The sequence below is a fragment of the Muscardinus avellanarius genome (genome assembly GCF_963383645.1).
Source record: "Muscardinus avellanarius genome assembly, chromosome: 11".
In the NCBI taxonomy this organism is placed as follows: domain Eukaryota; kingdom Metazoa; phylum Chordata; class Mammalia; order Rodentia; family Gliridae; genus Muscardinus; species Muscardinus avellanarius.
The window spans coordinates 109,746,229-109,767,388 of record NC_137797.1 but is presented as its reverse complement, the minus strand read 5'-3'; the positions used below and the strand labels follow the sequence as shown (position 1 = coordinate 109,767,388).

General features: G+C 49.9%; 1 protein-coding gene across 1 annotated transcript in view; it reads left to right on the top strand.

The window, feature by feature from the left end:
- Nucleotides 1-18,234, top strand: part of LOC308270365 (solute carrier organic anion transporter family member 1A2-like) — a gene marked incomplete at both ends in the record, with an annotated part of 54,388 nt that extends 36,154 nt beyond the window's left edge. The window contains one exon of the mRNA XM_080706219.1: nucleotides 18,015-18,234. Coding sequence (XP_080562345.1) covers nucleotides 18,015-18,234 — 220 coding nt within the window. The remainder of the gene's footprint in view (nucleotides 1-18,014) is intronic.
- Between the last annotated feature and the right edge of the window lie 2,926 nt (nucleotides 18,235-21,160).

Genomic DNA, 21,160 nt, shown 5'->3' with positions numbered 1-21,160 from the left:
GGGGTTTCTGAGGCCGATTGGAGCCTGCGGAGGGGTTAGATCGGTGCCGGGGCTAGTGAGACCGGGATCGGAGCCTGCCATGAGGCAAGGCCACTACTGAGGCCTCCAAAGCTGGGTTTGGAGACTGATGAGGGTTTAGGCCAGTGCTGGGGCCAGCAAGGCCACGATCAGAGCCTGCCATGAGGCAAGGCCACTACTGAGGCCTATGAGGCCGGGATTGGAGCCTGCTGAGGGATTAGGCCAGTGCCAGGGACAGCAAGGCCAGGATCGGAGCCTGCCATGAGGCAAGGCCGGTCCTGGGGCCTCCGAGGCCTGAATAGGAGCCTGCCGAGGGGTTAGGCCAGTGTCAGGGCCAGTGAGGCCGGGATTGGAGCCTGCTGTGGGGCAGGGCCTGTGGTGGGGCCTCTGAGGCCGGGATCGAAGCCTGCCATGGGATAATGCCACTACTGAGGTCTCCAAAGCCAGGTTTGGAGCCTTCCGAGGGTTTAGGCTGGTGCTGGGGCCAGCAAGGCCAAGATCAGAGCCTGCCATGAGGCAAGGCCACTACTGAGGCCTCCGAGGCCAGGATCGGAGCCTGCCAAGGTGTTAGTCCAATGCTGGGGCCAGCAAGGCTGGGATTGGAGCCTGCCATGAGGCAAGGCTGGTGCTGGGGCCTTCAAAGCCTAAATCGGAGCCTACCAAGGGGTTAGGCCAGTGCTGGGGCCAATGAGGCTTGGATCAGCGCCTGCCATGAGGCAAGGCCAGTTCTGGGGCCTCTGAGGCTGGGATTAGAGTCAGCCGAGGGGTTAGTTTGGTGCGGGGGCTAGCAAGGCCAGGATCGGGGCCTCCCATGAGGCAAGGCCGGTGCTGGAGCCAGTAAGGTCGGGATCAGAGTTGTCTGGGTGGCCAGGCCACTAATGGGGCTGTCAAGAGTGGGATCAGAACCTGCAATGCGGCATGCACAGAGAAATATTACAGAAAATAAAAACCAGATGCTCCCCCTAATTAGCAAAACTAGGAGGAAAGGGGTAACAGGAAGAGGTCGAGTTGTAGAAAAGGCCCTATCGAGAAGCAATTAAGGTGACCAATCAGATGGATGGGATTAGGGAGGATGGAACCTCTTTAAAACTCATGAGGTACGTAAATAAATATATCAAAAATAATCACCAATCAAGCATGGGATCGAGGGAGGGGGAGGGAATGGGATGGGGACTGGATGAGGGCTAATTGGATGATATGTGCTTGTATATCCTCTCAAGTCTTGTATTCCAAAGTGATGTATGATTACAATTTACCAATAAAAATAATAATAAAAAAAGAAAAGAAAAGTAAGGAAGATAGGAAGCCAAAGGAGGGGGATCCCAAGGGAAAGCGTGATTAAGCAGGAAAGGGTGATCATATAGCAATTCAAAGGGGCTCATAAAGGTGGGGCTTTGAGGAGTGGCTCTCACATGGGCTAGAGCTAGTGGCAGGAGTTCAGGCCACGATACTCGCAACTCTAGAGAGAGTTTTGTTTGATGGTTTTAAGGATCCCACTCATTTTTTCTACCTTTCCTGATGACTGCAGTCGATATGGAATGTGGAGCTTCCATGAAATGCCAAGGGCTTGTGCCACCTGTTGAGTAACCTTAGAAATAAAAGCTGGTCCATTATCAGACTAAGGAATTAGGGAGTCCAAACCGAGGGATGATGTTCGAGCATAGAACATTGGCCACCATGCTGGCTGTCTCGTCCTTTGAGGGAAAAGCCTCTACCCAACCTGTTAGGGTGTCGACTATGGTAAGAAGTTATCTAAGTTTTTTGTGAGGCGGCATATGGGTGAAGTCGACTTGCCAGTCCTGTCCTGGCAAGTGTCCTCTCATTGGGTGGGTAGGAAAGGATGGGTGAAGGCCTCCTTGGGGAGACACAGGAGTGCAAGTAGAACAGGAGGCACTGACTTTACTAATCAGCTGCTGCAGGAGAGGAGAGTAAAACAAGGGACTCAGGAAATGCTTCGGCACCATAGGTCCCACGTGGAGGGAATTGTGTATTAGGCTAATGACCTTTTTGGCCTGAGCCTCAAACAGAGCAATCTTATCCTTTATCATGAGCCAACCATCCCCTGTGCTAGATGCCCCAAGTTTGATCAGGTGTTTTTGTTCAGCCAGGCGGTAATTAGGCACCATTGAGGGGAGGGTTAAAAATGGTACAGAGGCTGGTGGGCTTGTTTGAGCTTGTTGTGTCAGCTGTCTTGCTGTATAATCAGCTTTATTGTTTCCTTTGGCCACTAAGGAAGATTCTGTCTGGTGGCCGCGACAGTGGATGATGGCCAGCTCAGATGGTAAAGAAAGGGAAGCTGGGAATTTCTTAATCAAGGTGGCATTAAAAATGTGTGAACCTTTGGTGGAGAGAAATCCCCTCTCTCTCCAAATTGAGGCATGGCAATGTGCTAAGAAGGCCTTAGTGGGATTGAGGAGTGTCAAGGGGGGGGGGACTTAAGAAGGGCTTCCTGGAGTGCCAGGAAGGCTCGGCGAATGACCGAGGGTGAAGTGAGGGGGCCAGCCAAGGTTTCCTTAATTGCTTCATGCAATTGCTTAGCCAGAATGGCAGAGTTGGGGGTCCAATGCCATAAAAATCCTATAAAATCAAAGAAAGATTGGAGCTGGTCCACTGAGGTGGGGGGCTTCAAGTCTCGTAAGGCTTTGACCCTGTCAGTAGTCAGTCCTTGAATGTTTGGGGTGAGATGTAGGCCTAAATACCACACCTCAGGCAATGATAACTGGGCTCCATGTGGGGCCACCCTGTAACCTCTGCTTCCAAGGAAATTAAGGAGAAGGGCAGTGTGCCGTTTGGACACTTCCAGGGAGGGACTACAAAGTAAAAGGTCATCCACATATTGTAACAGAGAACTAGGCTCCAAGGGCACTGGAGGAGGTCCTGTGCTAGAGCCTGTCCAAAGAGCTGTGGGCTATCTCGAAAACCCTGGGGGAGGACGGTCCAGGTTAGTTGTTGAGCAACCTGGGTATTGGGGTCCTCCCAAGTGAAGGCAAAAAACGGGGTACAATTCAGGATGCAGAGAAATTGCACAAAACACATTGTTCAAGTCGAGAACTGAAAAGTGGGTGGTAGTGGGGGGAATATGAAATAAGAGGGTATAGGGATTAGGGACAACTGGGTGGAATGGAACCACCGCATCATTAATTAAATGGAGATCCTGGACTAAATGATAAGTCCCATTAGGCTTTTTAACTGGGAGAATGGGGGCATTATAAGGGGAATTAGTAAGGATAAGCAGTCCCTGGGCCAGGAGACGAGAAATAATGGGTTTAAGCTCATGTTGGTGAGGAGGGATATGGGAAACTGGGAGCGGGCAGGGAAAGTAGTGGGGTCACGTAGGACAAACTGGACTGGGATGGTGGTATCCCATACTATAGGGTCAACCAAATCTATTGGAAGGGGAGGTTTGGCTTCCCGGTCATCAACTGTAGCTGCAGCCATTAAAAGTATATTAGAGGAAACAGAAGCCATGGGGAAATTAAATGAAAGTTCAGCCCCAATTTTGGTTAAGAAGTCTCTACCTAATAGGGGGTAGAACATGAAGAGATAATCAGGAATGGATGGTTAACCATAAAGGTCTCCAAATGGCATAAAAGGGGGCCTGTGTATGTGGGCAAGAGAGCATGCTGTCAATCCCTTGAACTGCGATTTGGGAAGGGAAACTAGGTCCTGAGAAGGAAGGGAGAACAGAGTAGGTAGCTACTGTTTCAATCAAGCAGAGCCCAGCCATCTCATGAAGCGGGGCCAAAAGAGAAGGTGGGGGGTCTCTGGGTTGGGTAGGGTGACCTACAGGGGTAGGGGAGGGGGAGGTAAGGGTTGGTCCCTTAAGGAAGGAAGGTGGGGGATAAAGGAGTGGGTTAGAAAGGGAAGCTGCCACGGAATAAGATGATGACCGTGTGGTAAGGAGAGGTCTTGTGGGTCAGGGTCCTCAGGAAATAGGGCCTGTAACTCAGCCAGATCAGATTCTGGGATACACGTGTCTTCACAGAATGGTGACCATGAGTCAGCAGAATTGCAGGCCTGTGACCCAGAAAGACCACCAGTTGGCACCTGTGATTTACCACGTGGCAACCAAGATGGTGGCTGCGGCTGACAGGAATCCCTAGCCAGCATGACTTGAGCAGTAAAGTCAGGAGGGCTGGAAAGGGAGAGCCAAGAGTGCATGAACAGAAAAGCCTGTACATGCAGAACCTCCGACCATTTACCTGCCCGTTTGCAAAAGTTACTGAGATCAGTCAACATTTTTTTTTTTTTTTTGGTGGTACTGGGGTTCCTGGAAGCCCTTCTACCTCCGGGCTACACTCTCAGACCTATTTTTACATTTTTATTTGGAAACAGGGTCTCCTAAGCCAGCGCGCGGGGCTGGCTTCGAACCTGCGTGATCCTCCTGTTTCTGCCTCCCAAGCGCAGGGATTACAAACGTGCGCCACCACGCCCGGCGAGATCAGTCAACATTTTAAGATCTAAGGTACCAGCCACCAAGAACCATTACCCAACTCATAAGTGGGCCAGACTTTTGTGCAGAAAAATATGGGCTGCTCAGGGCACAGTTCCTTGGATAAACCTAGAGTCTGGAGATGAATCAGAACATGGCCTAGCGCGGATTGGGAGTCTATTTTAGATGGCTGGCTTTCCCCCATAACTAGTCAGCAGGTGAGGATGAAAACAGTAATTTGGCGTTCCACAATCCTGCCTAATGTCTGGAAAAGCGTGCTTGTGTTAGAGAAGGACGTCTCCGTTCCCTTTACACAACTGTAGGGCAGCCTGGCTACCCCCAGAGAACTTGGCCACCAAATATTTGGGTTTATTTAACAGCCATGAGCCCAAGTCAGGACGAGACTAAAAGCCAGAACCTGCTTGTCCAAGGAAGCGGAAGCTTCCCAGTGTAGTGTTATCAGCCAGTGCTGACTGAAACCAAAGCGCTGAGAGGCTGCAGAGCCGGGAGGGCATGCTGTGGAGCTGTTGGGTGGAATCAGGGCTAGATGAGGTTTAAGATGGCCTTGGGGCTTGGCTGGGTGGTGAGATGGCCACCGGTTCTCAGGGAGAGTGTGTGTCTGGGAAAGGTGGCCTCAGCTCTTAGGCAGAACCCAGAGCTGGGGCTGGGATGATGGCCTTTGGCTCTCCCGGAGAGCATGGGGCTGGGGTTGGGGAAGGTGGCCTCAGATCTCAGGCAGAGCCCGGGGCTAGGGCTGGGAAGATGGCCTCCAGCTTTCCCAGAGAGCCTTGTGCTGGGGAAGATGGCCTCTGACTGTCAGGAAGAGCCCAGGGCTGGGGGAGATGGCCTCCGGCTCTCCCGGAGAGCATGGGGCTGGGGCTGGGGAAGATGGCCTCCAGTTCTCAAGCAGAGCCCAGGGATGGATCTGGGAAGATGGCCTCGGCTCTCAGGCAGAGTCTGGGGCTAGGGCTGGGAAGATGGCCTCCAGCTTTCCCGGAGAGCCAGGTGCTGGTGAAGATGGCTTCTGGCTCTCCCGGAGAGCACAGGGCTGGGGAAGATGGCCTCTGGCTTTCAGGCAGAGCCAGGGCTGGGGCTGGGAAGATGGCCTCCAGCTTTCCCAGAGAGCGCGGGGCTGGGGAAGATGGCCTCTGGCTCTCAGGAAGAGCACAGGGCTGGGGAGGATGGCCTCTGGCTCTCCCTGAGAGCATGGGGCTGGGGCTGGGGAAGATGGCCTCTGGCTCTCAGGCAGAGCCCAGGGCTGGGGCTGGGAAGATGGCCTCCAGCTTTCCTGGAGAGCGCAGGGCTGGGGAAGATGGCCTCCAGCTTTCCCAGAGAGCGCGGAGCTGGGGAAGATGGCCTCCAATTCTCCCAGAAAGCACGGGGCTGGGGAAGATGGCCTCTGGCTATCCCAGAGAGTGCGGGGCTGGGGCTTGGGAAGATGGTCTCTGGCTCTCCTGGAGAGCATGGGGCTGAGGCTGGGGAAGATGGCCTCCAGCTTTCTCAGAGAGCGCAGTGCTGGGGAAGATGGCCTCGGCTCTCAGGCAGAGCCCCGGGTTGGGGCTGGGGCTGGGAAGATGGCCTCTGGCTCTCAGAAAGAGGATTGAGGATATAGCTTAGTGGTAGAATATTTTTCTAGCATGCACAAAGCCCAGGGTTCAATCCCCAGTGCTTCCCCTATGCACACAAGGAAGGAACATACCTCAACATAATAAAAGTTATACATGATGAAAAACCCATAGCCAATATTACACTGAATGAGGAAACACTGAAAGCATTTTCTTTAAAATCAGGAACAACAACAACAACAACAACGAAAAGGTGTCCACTCTCATCATTTTTATTCAATATAGTACTTAAAATTTCAGCCAAATAAATTTGGCAAGATAGGGAAATAAAAGTATGCAAACTGTTAATGAGGAAGTCAGATTATTATCTCTATATGCACATGACATGATTCCATACAAAAGATGCCACCATTTGACTGTTAGAACTTACACAGAATACCAAAGAGGTAGCTGCACACCCATGTTCGCTGTAGCACTATTCACAACACCCACGTGAAAATAGCCTGGACACCCACCAACAAAGGAGTGGATAAAGAAAACAAGACACAATGGAATACAACCTGACCTTAAAGAAGAAAGGAATCTGTCATCTGCAGGAAAATAGATGGAACGACATCTTAGGCAAAAGAAGCCAGACACAGAAAGACCAAGATAGCATGTCCTCTTTTATTTGTAGAAACTAAAAGACAGTAGAAGTCAACCTGAAAGTAGAATCGTGAATTCTAGGGACACCACCAGTAGGGATGCCAAGGGAGGGGAAGGAGTTGGAAGAAGGGTGAACAGACATGGTCTATACTGGCTGTATGCATACATGAAAATATCTCAGTGAATACCATTAATATTTCCAATTTACATGTGTTAAGAATACTAAAATGCTTATTAAATTGTTATCAATAAACTGGGCGTGGTGGTGCACACTTGTAATTGCAGCAGTTGGGAGGCTGAGACCAAAGGATCACAGTCCCAGGAGAGCCTCAGCTGCTTAATGATATCCTTAGCAACTCAGTGAGACCCTGTTTCAAAATAAAGAATGGAAAATAGGGTTGGGGGTGTAGTTCAGAGGTAGAATTCCCCTGGGTTCCATCTCCAGTACTGCAAAAATATAATTTTTGAGAGATAGGAAGCTGAGCATGGTAGCGCATGCTTGTAATCCCGGCGTTTGGGAGGCTGAGACCTGAGGACTGTGGTTCATGGACAGACTCAGCTACTTGGTGAGGCCCTCCATAACTTAGTGAGACCTTGTTTCAAAATAAAGAATAAGAAATGGGGGGTCAAGATGGTAGCTGCCAATTAGGACATGCATTGAGAAGCTCTGGACGCCAGATTTTGGTTTAATATCTGATTGAGACAACCTAAGGAGACATTTTGAGCCATGACTTCCTATCTAGAATGGTGGAATTAGAAGCAAGAAGACAGTGAGGCGCCCACCATGCAAGAAAAGTGATTTTTGGAAGAACATCCCAGAAAAGATTAGAGAAAAGACCACTTTAGCTGTGCATGCTGGGGAACTCTTTTTTTTTTTTTTTTTGGTGGTACTAAGATTCCTGGAAGCCCTTCTACCTCTGGGCTACACTCCCAGACCTATTTTACCCTTTTTTATTTGGAAACAGAGTCTCTTAAGACAGCGCAGCTGGCTTTGAACCTGCGCGATCCTCCTGTCTCTGCCTCCCAAGCGCGGGGATTACAAGTGTGCACCACCACACCCGGCTGCTGAGGCACTCTTAACAACATATCTTGTAAGAAACATGATCTGGCCATGTTAGAGGGAGCCCAGCAGTGCCGGGCGGGAAGCCCAGCCATGTCCCAGGGAGCTCAGTGTGCCTGGCCACCATGCTCCTCTGTGCTGTGCTGGGGCCGTGGTGCGCTCAAAACAGCAGATCTTGCTCTACATAGTAAGGCTGTGGGCCTCCACTCTTGGAGGGAAAATAAAATCCATTGCTGCTGAGCGCTAGATTTTACAACCTCTTCAGAAGACACCTACTGTCTTTTATTAAAATAATATTGAAGAGGGGCCAAGATGGCAGCGGTGGTGGCCAGTATTCAGGAGATGCAGATAAATCCTATCCAATCCACCTTGAACTTTTGAAGAAATCTCCATGAAGGGGACTGCTCCTGTCACACATTCTTAGGAATTATGGACAACATACCAGGTAAGGAAGGTGCTCAGGGGAGAACCAGGAGGACAGCGGCAGCTGTGGGGGTGGAAGCAGCAGCCAGTATCTGGGAGAGGTAGAGATCCAATTCAATCCACCTAGACCTTTTGAAGAAATCGCCCCAAAGGTAGACTGCTACCGCTGCACATGCTCAGGAATTCTAGACAACATGCTGTGTGGGAAAAGTGTTTGGGAGAGAACTGAGATGGTGGTGGCAGCAGTGGCAGTGGCGGCGGTGGCCAGTATTTGGGAGAGGCAGAGATCTGATCCAATCCATCATGATCTTTTGAAGAAATCTCTCCAAAGGTAGACTGCTACCACCGCACATGCTTGGGAATTTGGGACAACAGGCTGTGTGGGTAAGGTATTTGGAAGAGAACCGAGATGGCCATGGCAGCAGCAGCGACAGCCAGTATTTGGGAGAGGCAGAGATACAATACAATCCACCTTAAACTTTTGAAGAATTCTTCCCAAAGGTAGACTGCTACTGCTGCACAGGCTCGGGAATTCTGGAAAACATGCTGTGTGGGAAAGATGTTTGGGAGAGAACCGAGATGGTGATGGTGGCAGTGGCAGCGGCGGTGACCAGTGTTTGGAGGTGCAGACAGATTCAGTCCAATCCACCTTGAGCTTTTGAGGAAATCTCCCTGAAAGCAGACTGCTCCTTCCCATATGGTTGGGAATTCTGGACAATATGCTAAGTGGTAAAAGTGTTTGGGACTTCTCAGAGGGAGCCCCACATAGCTGAATTGGGCTGCCAAACTGCATGTTCTGTGAGACATCAGCCCTCATGGCCACCGCGCTCCTCTGTGCAGCGTGGGAAGCTAGGGTGCATGTGGAGCAGCAGAGCCTGCTCTCTGTAGTGAAGCTGTGGACCTCTGTCTTTGGAGGGTAGACAAAATTCATTGCCTTCAGGTATTCAAGGTCCCAGCTTTTGCAAAAGACATGTACTGCTTTCTTTGTGACAGAGACCGGAGCCCGCTGCACAGCGAGGCTGGTGCTGGGGCCTGTGAGGCCAGGATTGGAGCCTGCTGTACTGCGAGGCCAGTACCTCCTTTCTGTACAAGGAGGCCAGGATCAGAGCCTGCTAGGTGGCAAGGCTGGTGCCAAGGCCTGGGAGGCCAGGATCAGAGCCTTCTGTGAGGTGAGGCTGGTGCCTGGGCCTCTGAGGCTGGGATCAAAGCCTGCCTTTTGGTGAGGCCACTGCCAGGGCTGGCCAGGCTGATATTGGAGCCTGCTGGGCAACGAGGATGGTGTCAGGGCCAGTGAGGCTGGGATTGGAGCCTGCTGTGTGGTGAGGCCGGTGCTGGGGCCTTAGAAGCCAGGATCAGAGCCTGCCATGAGGCAAGGCTGGTGTCTGGCCTTTTGAGGCTGGGATCAGAGCCTGCTGTTAGGCAAGGCTAATGCCAGGGCCTTTGAGGCCGGGATCAGAGCCTGCCTTGTGGTGAGGCCACTGCCAGGGCTGGCCAGGCTGATATTGGAGCCTGCTGGGTGACGAAGCTGATGTCGGGGCCAGAGAGGCTGGAATTGGAGCCTGCTGTGCGGTGAGGCCGGTGCTGGGGCTTTAGAGGCCAGGATCAGAGCCTGCCATGAGGCAAGGCCGGTGTCCAGCCTTTCAAAGCTTGGATCAGAGCTTGCTGTGAGGTGAGGCTAGTGCCAGGGCGTTTAAGGCCAGGATCAGAGCCTACCTTGTGGTGAGGCTGGTGCCAGGGCTGGCCAGGCTGATATTGGAGCTTGCCAGGTGGCAAGGCTGGTGCTGGGGCCAGGGAGGTCAGGATTGGAGCCTGCCATGCTTCAAGGCCAGTGCTGGGGTTGGGAGGCTAGGATCAGAGCCTTCCATTAGGCGAGGCAGGTGCCGGGGCCTCTGATGCACGGGATTGGAGCCTACCATGTGGTGAGGCTGGTGCCAGGGCCAGCAAGATCGGGATTGGAGCCTGCTGTGAGGCAAAGCTGGTGCTGGTGATTTTGAGACCAGGATCAGAGCCTACCATGCAGCAAGGCTGTTGCCGGGGCCTCCAAGGCCAGGATTGGAGCCTGCCATGTGGTGAGGCTGGTGCCAGAGTCTGCGAGGCCGGGATCAGAGACTGCCATTCAGCGAGGCCAGTGCCAGGGCCAGCGAGGTTGGGATTAAAGCCTGCCATGAGGCAAGGCCAGTGTTGGGACCTCCAAGGGCCGGGATCGGAGGCTGCCATATGGTGAGGCTGGTACTGGGGCCTGTGAGGCCAGGATTGGAGACTGCCATGTGGTGAAGCTGGTGCCAGGGCCAGTGAGGCTGGGATCAGGGCTTGCTGTGCAGTGAGGCTGGTGCCAGGACCAGAGAGGCCAGGATCAGAGCCTGCCTTGTGGCAAGACTGGTGCCCAGGCCTCTAAGACCAGGATAGGAGAATGCTGGGTGGTGAGGCCGGTGCCAAGGCCTGTGAGGCCAGTATCAAAGCCTGCCATGCGGTGAGGTGGGTTTTGGGGCCAGTGAGGTCAGGATTGGAGGCTGTAGTGCGATGAGACTGGTGGCTGGGCCTGCAAGGCCAGAATCGGAGCCTGCCATGCAGTGAGGTTGGTGCCGGGGCCTTTGAGAGTAGAATAGGAGCCTGCAATGCGGCATCCATAGGGAAATATTACAGAAAATAAAAAATCAGATGCTTTCCCTAATATGCAAAGACTAGGAAGAAATGGGTAATAGGAGGAAATCTAGTTGCAGAAAGGGCCCTATTAGAAGAGCAATTAAGGTCACCTAAGGAGATGGGAGGAGGGAAGATGGAAGCTCTTTAAAGCACATGATGTACTTAAACATATCAAAGTCAATCACTAAATCAAGCATGGGATCGAGGGAGCGGAGGGAATGGGATGGGGATTGGATAAAGGCTAATGGGTAATGTGTGCTTGTGTATCCTCACAAGTCTTGTATTCCATTGAGATGTCTGACTACAATGCACCAATAAAAATAAATTAAAAAATGGGGAAGGGGGTGTAGCTTGGAGGTCGAATGTCCCTGGGTTCCATCCCCAGACCTGCAAAGAAAAATGCACCCCTGGGTTTAAACCGCAATACCATAAAAAAAATTCAAGATCTATATGAAGAGCTCTGCAAAACTTTGATGAAAGAAATCAAAGATCTAACCAAATGGAAAGGTAGTCCATATTCATGGATGGGGATATTCATTAATGTTAAGATGTCCATTTTTTTTGTCGGGCATGGTGGCACACTCTTATAATGCCCGCACTTGGGAGGCAGAGACAGGAGGATCATGCAGGTTCGAAGCCAGCCTCACTGGTTTAGGAGACCCTGTTTCCAAATAAAAATATATATAAAAAATAGCTCTGGGAGTGTAGCACGAAAGTAGAAGGGTTTCCAGGAACCCCAGTACCACACACACACACACACACACACACACACACACACACACACACACAGATGTCCATTTTTCCCAGTGTTATCTGTAAATTCAATGCAACCCAATAAAAATCCCAGCAAGTTAAAAAATATATATAATTTTCATCAATACATATTTTTTGTGGAGCTGGGGATGGAACCCAGAGGCATTCTATCTCTGAACAACACTCCCAAATCTATTTTATTCTTTTTTAAATTTGGAAACATATATCACTATGACCTCAAATATATAATATATATAAAACAAACATTTAAAAAATTACAAGAAAAATCTACAGAGTAAGAAAATTTAGTGTACATATACCACAAATTAATATTAACTATAGATAAAATGAATGAAGATACAGATTTTAATTATTAAATTGCACAATGGTAATCTAATAGATATTATTTAACCCAACAAACAATATATATTTTCCTTAAGCTTATAAAAAACATGTCTAACTATTAACTATGGCCTATCCCACTCAGAAAGTTTAATAAATAAAAAAGACAAAGCATGATTTCATATAAACTGAGTTTCTGTCCACAATGTGATAGAGTTACAAATCTGTGAAAAAAAATTGACAAAACCCCAAATGTTCAGAGAGAAAAAACAGTTAAATTACCTATAGGTTAAAAAAAAAACTCTACTAAAAACATTAAATAACTAGAACTTTATCTCGAGAAAAATACTGAACAGAAAACTTGTAGAATGAAGTCAAACCAACTTGAACTCAAAGGACTTTTTAGAGATATAAAGATGCATATGTTTATTTAAAAAAAAAAAAAGCCTAAATGTGTTGGGCGTGCTGGCGCATGCTTGTAATCCCCACGCTTGGGGGAGACAGGAGGATTGCGCAGGTTCGAAGCCAGCTATGCTGGCTTAAGAGACCCTGTTTCCAAATAAAAAAAAATTTTAAATAGGTCTGGGAGTGTAGCCCAAAGGTAGAAGGGCTTCCAGGAACCCCAGTACCACCACCACCAAAAAAAAAGCCTAAATGTCAATGAATTCAGGATTTAGAAAAATGCAACAAAATAAATACAAATAGAGCAGATCAACTAGGTAAATGGCTCAATAAGTTATACATGGATACATTTCCTACTCACATAAGAATAATGGGAAAAATACATTTGTAAAATTCCAAAAGAACATGTCTCAGTTCAAGGGTAATAGAAGCCTCCTCCTATGCAGCTGCTTTTCCTGACCTGGGCATTAACAAAGTATGAAGCATTCAACAGAAATAAGTGTGAAGGAGCTGGGCGTGATGATGCACGCTTGTAATCCCCACACTTGGGAGGCGGAGACAGGAGGATCGTGCAGGTTTGAAGCCAGCTGTGCTGGCTTAAGAGACCCTGTTTCCAAATAAAACTAGAAAAATAGGTCTGGGAGTGTAGCTCGGAGGTAGAAGGGTTTCCAGGAACCCCAGTACCACCACCACCAAAAAATAAAAGAGGAATGTGTGTGAAGGCTGAATGCAGACTCTTTAAGGTGAGAAATTAGCAGAGGCTCTGAGGTAGCGACTCCAAGGAGAAAATGAAGGAGTACCAAGGAATCAAGTGATGTACCCAAGTGATGGGTTGGCCATATCTGAATATTTGGAGTTTTGGCAAATTTATCATAGATTTATGACTCCATCAGGTCATAGACAGAAGTTAATATGTAGTCAACACTTGGTGGAGTGGGTTAGGTAGTGTGATAGTGTGGGTCAAAATGTCATGTTCACCCAGAACTTCAGGATATTGTCTTACTTGGAAATAGCTTTTTTTTTTTTCCGCAAATAAAATTATTTAAATTGTGAACAGATTGAATTATAGCAGATCCTAAATGTAGCCATAGTGCTCTTTTTTCTATATTTTAACTATTTTACAATAATAGAAAATTTCAAATGTAGAAAGATGAAAGTGAGCAGAAATTAGTATACTATTCAGGATAGAAGTAACAAAAAAGGCATTTTTGAAAAGATGAAAATGTAATGACAATAATCTTGAAACTAAAGAAAGGAGGCACAGATAAACACGGTAAGAATAAAAAGAGATCAGGCGTGGTGGCACATGCCTGTAATTCCAGTACTTGGGAGGCAGAGACAGAAGGATCAAAGTTCCAAAGCCAAATTGCAGTAACTTAGTGAGATTCTGTTTCAAAATAAATACAGCTGGGAGTGTAGCTCACAGGTGGAATGCCCCTGGGTTCAATCCCCAGGACCACACACAAACACACACAAAGCCCTCCAGAACATCTCATACCTAATGGGGATGTGCAAAAGTATTTATATTAATTAAGGGAATAAAATTACTATCACTGTTGGTATTACATTCAAGTTGGGGTGGCTATTCAATGCCAAAAGTAATGACAAAAATAACATGAATAAAAATAAAAGAAAACAAATTTGGAATTTCTGGAAGAAAAGCTCAGAAAAATTTAACAAACGTTGAAACTTACCTAAGTGCGCAGAATTGCACAGATAATGTTGCCATGCAAACCAATTAGCTACTATTGTTCTTTTTTTATTAATTTATTTTTTAAATTGGTGCATTGTAGTCATATATCAATCACATTGGAGTACAAGACTTGAGAGGATATACAAGCACACATCATCCAATTAGCCCTCCTCCAGCCCCCATCCCATTCCCTCCCCCTCCCTCCATCCCACGCTTCTTTGGTGATTTACTTTGATACATTTGTTTATGTACCTCCTGCATTTTAAAGAAGTTCTGTCCTCCAGTATTACATACTCTCTGATTGGTCACATTAGTTGCTTCACTATAGGGCCCTTTCTATAGCTCAACCTCTTCCTGTTGCCCTTTTCCTCCTAGTTATTGCTGATTAAGAGAAGCATCTGATTTATATTTTCTGCGATATTTCTCTGTGCATGCTGCGTTGCAAGTACCGATCCTACTCTTGATGGTCCCAGTAGTGGCCTGGCTACTCAGTGGACTGATCCAGACCTCACTGGCTCAAGCAGCGGCCTTGCCTCATGGGAGGCCCCAGTTCTGGTCTCGCTGGCCCCTGCACCGGTCTAACCCCTAAGCTGGCTTTGGTCCCGGCCTTGGAGGCCGCAGGAGTGAACTTGCCTCACGCCAGGCTCCGATGCTGGCCATTGGCCCCTGCACTGGCCTAACCCCTTGGCAGAATTCCAATCCCGGCCTCGGAGGCCCCAGCACCAGCCTAGCCTCACGGCAGGCTCCAATGCCAACCTCGTTGGCCCCAGCACCGGCCTAACCCCTCGGCAGGTTCCATTCCCGGCCTAGGAGGCCCCAGCACTGGCCATGTCTCACGGCAGGCTCCGATGGTGGCCTCGCCTCACGGCAGGCTCCGATGCCGGCCTCGCTGGCCCCAGCACTGGTCTAACCCTTCAGCAGGTTGTTATCCTGGCCTCGGAGGCCCCAGTACCGGCCTTGCCTCATGGCAGGCTCCGATGCCGGCCTTGCTGGCCCCAGCACCGGCCTAACCCTTTGGCAGGCTCTTATCCTGGCCTCGGAGGCCCCAGTACCGGCCTTGCCTCAAGGTAGGCTCCGATCCCGGCTTCGGAGGCCTCAGCACCGGCCTTGCCTCATGGCAGGCTCCAATGCCGGCCTCACTGGCCCCAGCTCCGGCCTCACCCCTCGGCAGGCTCCAATTCCGGCCTCAGAGGCCCCAGTACTGGCCTTGCCTCATGGCAGGCTCCAGTGCCGGCCTCGCTGGCCCCAGCACCGGCCTAACCCCTCGGCAGGCTCTTATCCTGACCGCGGAGGCCCCATTATCGGCTCTGCCTCACGGCAGGCTCCGATGCTGGCCTCGCTGGCCCCAGTACCGGCCTAACCCCTCGGCCGGCTCCGATACTGACCTCGGAGGTCCCAGCACTGGCCATGCCTCACGGCAGGCTGCGATGCCGGCCTCACTGGCTCCAGCACCGGCCTAACCCCTCAGCAGGCTCTTATCCTGGCCTCGGAGGCCCCAGTATCGGACTTGCCTCACAGCAGGTTCCGATGCCGGCCTTGCTGGCCCCAGCACCAGCTTAACCCCTCGGCAGGCTCTTATCCCGGCCTCGGAGGCCCCAGCACCGGCCTTGCCTTACAGCAGGCTCCGATGCCGGCCTCGCTGGCCCCAGCACCGCCCTAACTCCTCGGCAGGCTCTTATCCTGGCCTCGGAGGCCCCAGCACTGGCCATGCCTCACGGCAGGCTGCAATGCCGGCCCCACTGTTCCCAGTACCGGCCTAACCCCTTGGCAGGCTCTTATCCTGACTGCGGAGGCCCCATTATCAGCTCTGCTTCATGGCAGGCTTCGATGCCAGCCTCGCTGGCCCCAGCACCGGCCTAACCCCTCAGCAGGCTCTTATCCTGGCCTCGGAGGCCCCAGTACCGGCCTTGCTTCAAGGCAGGCTCCGATGCCGGCCTCGCTGGCCCCAACACCGGCCTAACCCCTTGGCAGGCTCCGATCCCAGCCTTGGAGGCCCCAGCACTGGTCATGCCTCATGGCAGGCTCCGATGCCGGCCTCGCTGGCCCCAGCACCGGCCTAACCCCTCGGCAGGCTCTTATCCCGGCCTCAGAGGCCCCAGTACTGGCCTTGCCTCAAGGCAGGCTCAATCCTGGCCTCGGAGGCCCCAGCACCGGCCTTGCCTCACGGCAGGCTTCGATGCTGGCCTCATTGGCCCCAGCACTGGCCTAACCCTTTGGCAGGCTCTTATCCTGGCCTCGGAGGCCCCAGTACCGGCCTTGCCTCAAGGCAGGCTCTGATCCCAGCCTAGGAGGCCCCAGTACCGGCCTTGCCTCAAGGCAGGCACTTATCCCAGCCTCGGAGGCCCCAGCACTGGCCTTGCCTCGTGGCAGGCTCCGATGCCGGCCTCGCTGGCCCCAGTACCAGCCTAACCCTCAGCAGGCTCTTATCCCAGCCTCGGAGGCCCCAGTACCGGCCTTGCCTCGTGGCAGGCTCCGATGCCGGCCTCACTGGCCCCAGCACCGGCCTAACCCCTCAGCAGGCTCTTATCCTGACCTCGGAGGCCCCAGTACTGGCCTTGCCTCATGGCAAGCTCTGATGCCAGCCTCGCTGGCCCCAGCACTGGCCTAACCCCTCAGCAGGCTATTATCTGGCCTCGGAGGCCCCAGTACCGGCCTTGCCTCACCGCAGGCTCCGATGCTGGCCTCGCTGGCCCCAGCACCAGCCTAACCCCTCAGCAGGTTCCGGACCCGACCTCGGAGGCCCCAGCACAAGCGTCGCCTCATGGCAGGTTCCAATGCCGGCCTCGCTGGCCCCAGCATCGGTCTAACCCCTCAGCAGGTTCCAATCCCGGCCACGGAGGCCTCAGTAGTGGCCTTGCCTCACAGCAAGCTCCGATGTCGGCCACTGGCCCCGGCGCCCGCCTAACCCCTCAGCAGGTTCCGATCACTGTCTCTGTGGTTATTATTTCAAAGGTTCCATGTGTAATGTATCAGATCTCTGCCTCCCCTGAGTATTGGCCACTGGCATTGCCACTGCCTCCACCATTTCAAATCCTTCCCAGGCTCTTTTTCCACTCTGAATGTTGTCCAGTGTTCCTAAGCATACGTGATGGTAGCATTCGACATTTGGTGTAATTTCTCCAAAAAAATAAAGTTGGTAGGATCTGATTTCTGCTTCTCCCGAATACAAGTCTCTACCACCATCGCGAAGAACTCTTTCAACACCGCATTTCTCCTTGGTCTCCGCTAAACTCTCTCCTTACAGGTGATGTCTGAGATTCTTAACAATATAGAGAAATAGCAGTCCTCTTTCACGGCGAATTTTTCCATAAGTTCCAGTGCATTTAGATAAGTTTTGTCTGCATCTCCAGTGTCCTGGCATCCATAACGGCTTTCTTACCTCCTCTTCGATATTTTTCTTTTTCTTTTTCTGTTCCTCTTTTTTTTTTTTTTTTTTTTAATAAGAGAAGACAGTATATATGGTTTGAGGAGGTAGTGGGATCAGGCACTCAGTAGCACTGTAACCCTGTCGGTTTCTCCATGGGTCCAGAGTGATCTGCCCTACTCCGCCTGGGGCCCAGGGTCTCACGACCCAGGCCCCAGCTGGCGTGCTCCTCGCGACCCCTGCCCGGAACTCAGGGTACTGAGCCCGGTTTCTCCAGGGGTCTGGCGTGTTACGCGCATTTTGGCCCGGGGCCCAGAGTCCCGCAACCCGGGCCCCATCTGGCGTGCCCTGCGCGCGACCCCCGCCCAGAACCCAGCTACTTACTGGACCTGGTTTCTCCAGGGGTCTGGCATGCTACGCGCAATTCGGCCCAGGGCCCAGAGTCCCGTGACCCGGGCCCCGGCTGGCGTGCCCCGCGCGTGACCCCTGCCCAGAACCCTGCATCTTACTGGGCCCGGTTTCTCCAGGGGTCTGGCGTGCTACGCGCAGTTCGGCCCGGGGCCCAGGGTCCTATTGTTCTTAAGGCAATAAATTATCTATAGATATACAAAATGAGTTTGCCCTGACCACACCGTCTGTATATGATGTCATAGGTTTTACTCTTTTTGACACAGGTACATCTACCTGGGATTACCAGCAGCCCTAAGAGGAGTTAGTTACATTCCAGCCTTTTTCATCCTAATGCTCTTGAGGAAGCGTCGTCTACCTGGGGACAGTGACTCTTCGGAGACTGAGGTTGCTTTGACAAAGTTGACAGAGAAGGAGAATGAGCACAGCAATGCACACCAAGATGCCAAGGTTTTGAATGATGAAGAAATAAAAACTAAACTATAGTGCCCTTTCCTGTCAGCCTCCCCACAGGTGGAAAACACACTGTAAAATTCAACTGTTTTAAAGTCATTACTGCAGGTAACTTCTTTTTGTCTTTAAGAACCTGAAACAAATATTTTTAACTCATGATAAAAATATTTACCGTATTTACGAAGTATCATAATGGCACTTGAGGTTTTCCTAGAAGAAACATGTATGAAAACCCCATTTCAAGAAAGATTTATTTTTATGTTAAAACAGTAATTTCTTGAAAATAAAGAGTACATTTTCCATATCTCACTTTCTGAGTAATTTTAGATTTTTTTCTATTCTAAAAATCTATTTGACTCCATTGAACTTGTGCTTTACTATTGGAGTTGTTCAGTGACAGAAATTTGAGAATACTCATATTTTATTCCAACTTATTTCAATGTGAAAAAGTCTACATTTTTGTATTGGATTTAGTAATTGTTCTCTTTAACTCTCCTTATCCATTCTAGATATGACTCTTTTAAACTAGATTGCTCATTAATATGTCATCCCCCTGTTTTCAATTCTGTCCTTTTTTAGTCATTTCATGTATTTTCTCATTTTGTTCAGAATACTGAAAAGCTTAATCAGGTTGCTAAAATTGTGTAGCAATGATGGCTGGAATTGTTTTTCAGGAATTCAAATCCGGTGAATAAACTCTTTCTTTAAAACAGCCTGAATCAAAAGGAATAAAGGATAGTGTAAGTTTGTAGAATCTATGTGCACTGTCAGTTTGTCAAAAGACTGCTTCCTGAGGCTCAGGAGGTCCCCTTACACCAGTGTTTATGCCCCTCCAAGTTAGAATACAAACACCAATTCCCAGAAGTCATTTTAGAGAATAAAACATTTAACTGGTTGTTTCTGTAACAAAGCTGAGGCCACAATTCATGATACACCTCGAAAAACCAAATCTATTCATAATATTATATTGTAATTAATAAGTACTAAGCAAGCTGGGCGTGGTGGCGCATGCTTGCAATCCCAGCATTCGGGAGGCTGAGACCAGAGGATCGCGTTTCGCAGACAGCCTCAGCTACTTAGTGAGGCCCTCTGCAACTCAGTGAGACCTGGTTTCAAAATAAAGAATAAAAAATAGGGCAGAGGGTGTAGCTCGGAGATCAAATGCCCTAGGGTCCCATACCCAGACCCGCACACACAAAAAAAGTACTAAGCACGAAAATATTTTAGTGGTTCTTGAGACCTTGTTGATAATAGGAGCCTAGTTCAAGACAGTAGAATGAAAGGACTTACTTCTGTGTCCATTCCTTGATTCTTCTTACACTGGAGATGAAAGTCAAGATAGAAAAATGATATGAATCCTTATGGTGGACAGAATTCAAGGACAGGTGGCAGAGGGGTGTCATTAGACTGTGGCTCTTCGTGTGTACTAAGAAAGAGAACGAGAGAGTCCACAAGACAGGGCAGAGTGGAAGAAGGCACTCTGATTCCAAACGTCCCTAACAGGAGCCTAGAACTTAGGTGTGGGAGTTTGAGTTGGTTGCTAGGCAGCATGTTAGGTTTCTGTTAATGATGCTCTTCTTGGGGATAAACCAACTTCCAAGCAGGAAGGGTTTATTCTGACTCTTGGTTTCCGACCCTGGTCACTTGATGTTGTTTTTCTCGGCCTGTGATGTCAGATACTATAGCAGAACATGTGGGAAGGAAGCTGCTGACCTCATGTGAGCCAGGGAACAAAGAGAAAGCAAGGGGCCAGGCTCCCAGTGTCTCCTCCAAGGGCACGCCCCTCATGACCTCACTTCCTCCCACTAGCACCCCCCCACCCTTAAAGGTGCACACCCCCAATAGTGCCAGGCTAACAGTACCAAGGTTCAACACATGAACTCTGGAAGACATACCAAATCCCAATGATCGCACACAAAGACAAACAACAGGTCACTTAACTGAAGGGATTTCTACACATGTGTTGCAGGACAATGATATTGAGTGTAACCTATAAAAAGAAACTGAAAGGAGAAGGACTGGGTAGAACAAATGAAAAGTAAAAGCTTGAGACGTCATGCCTGGACGTATTGAAAATGACTAAGATTCAAGTCAGGTAGTATGGGAACAGGAGGGAGGAAATGAAAGAGTCGGATTTTGCAGTTGCTATGAATGCAGAAGTGAGGCCTACCAGAATAGTCTGATGACAGGAAATTTGGAACTTTGTTTTCTATGGGGGCAGAGAGAAGGACTTATCTATATCCAGAGAGTTTGAGAAACTGAATAGCCACTGCGTGAGGCAGTATCAGAAGGAGTAGATTTTGCTTAGTGCACAGGGCGAAGCCAGGCTCACTCATGGTCTTAGGACATACAGGAATGTGGTTTCCCATGAGAAGACGTAACGAAGAAACAATGAGATTTGTTTTGCTGGATGAGGAGGCGTGGGGTCTGGGCTCCTTCCTCCCGCTCCCTTATACTGGAGACAAACCAGAAAAGCAAACTGAGCAACTCTGGTCCTTTCCTGAAGTTTGCTGAGAGCTTTGAGAGGGCCAAGGAAAATGAGATCAGTCCATTCACTTGAACTTCCTCACTGGAACTCTGCTCAGGAAGACAGGGATTTGGACCTAGTGCCTTGAACTCATTTTTAGCCCCTCAGAGAGTAGAGTATTTCATTCTAAAAGCATCGGGTCCTCCAGACACTTTTTGGTGGGGACAGCAGACCGGAGAAGGTGAGTGTTGGTGTGCTTGGGCATCCTCATGACCTCTGTTTTTTGCATCTATGAGACCCAGGGTGACCAGTTCTTACTCTGTCCAATGGCTCTGTCGTCACAAATGGGGAGACAGTGGCCAGGGAGATACAGTGGGACAGTGGGCAGTTTGAAGTCCAAGGTTACACATTGTCTTATTTTATATTGTGGAGTCTAAAGTTAACAGAATTGGAAAGATCTTCTAATATATTAGCTTAAATTCTAAGCCGGGC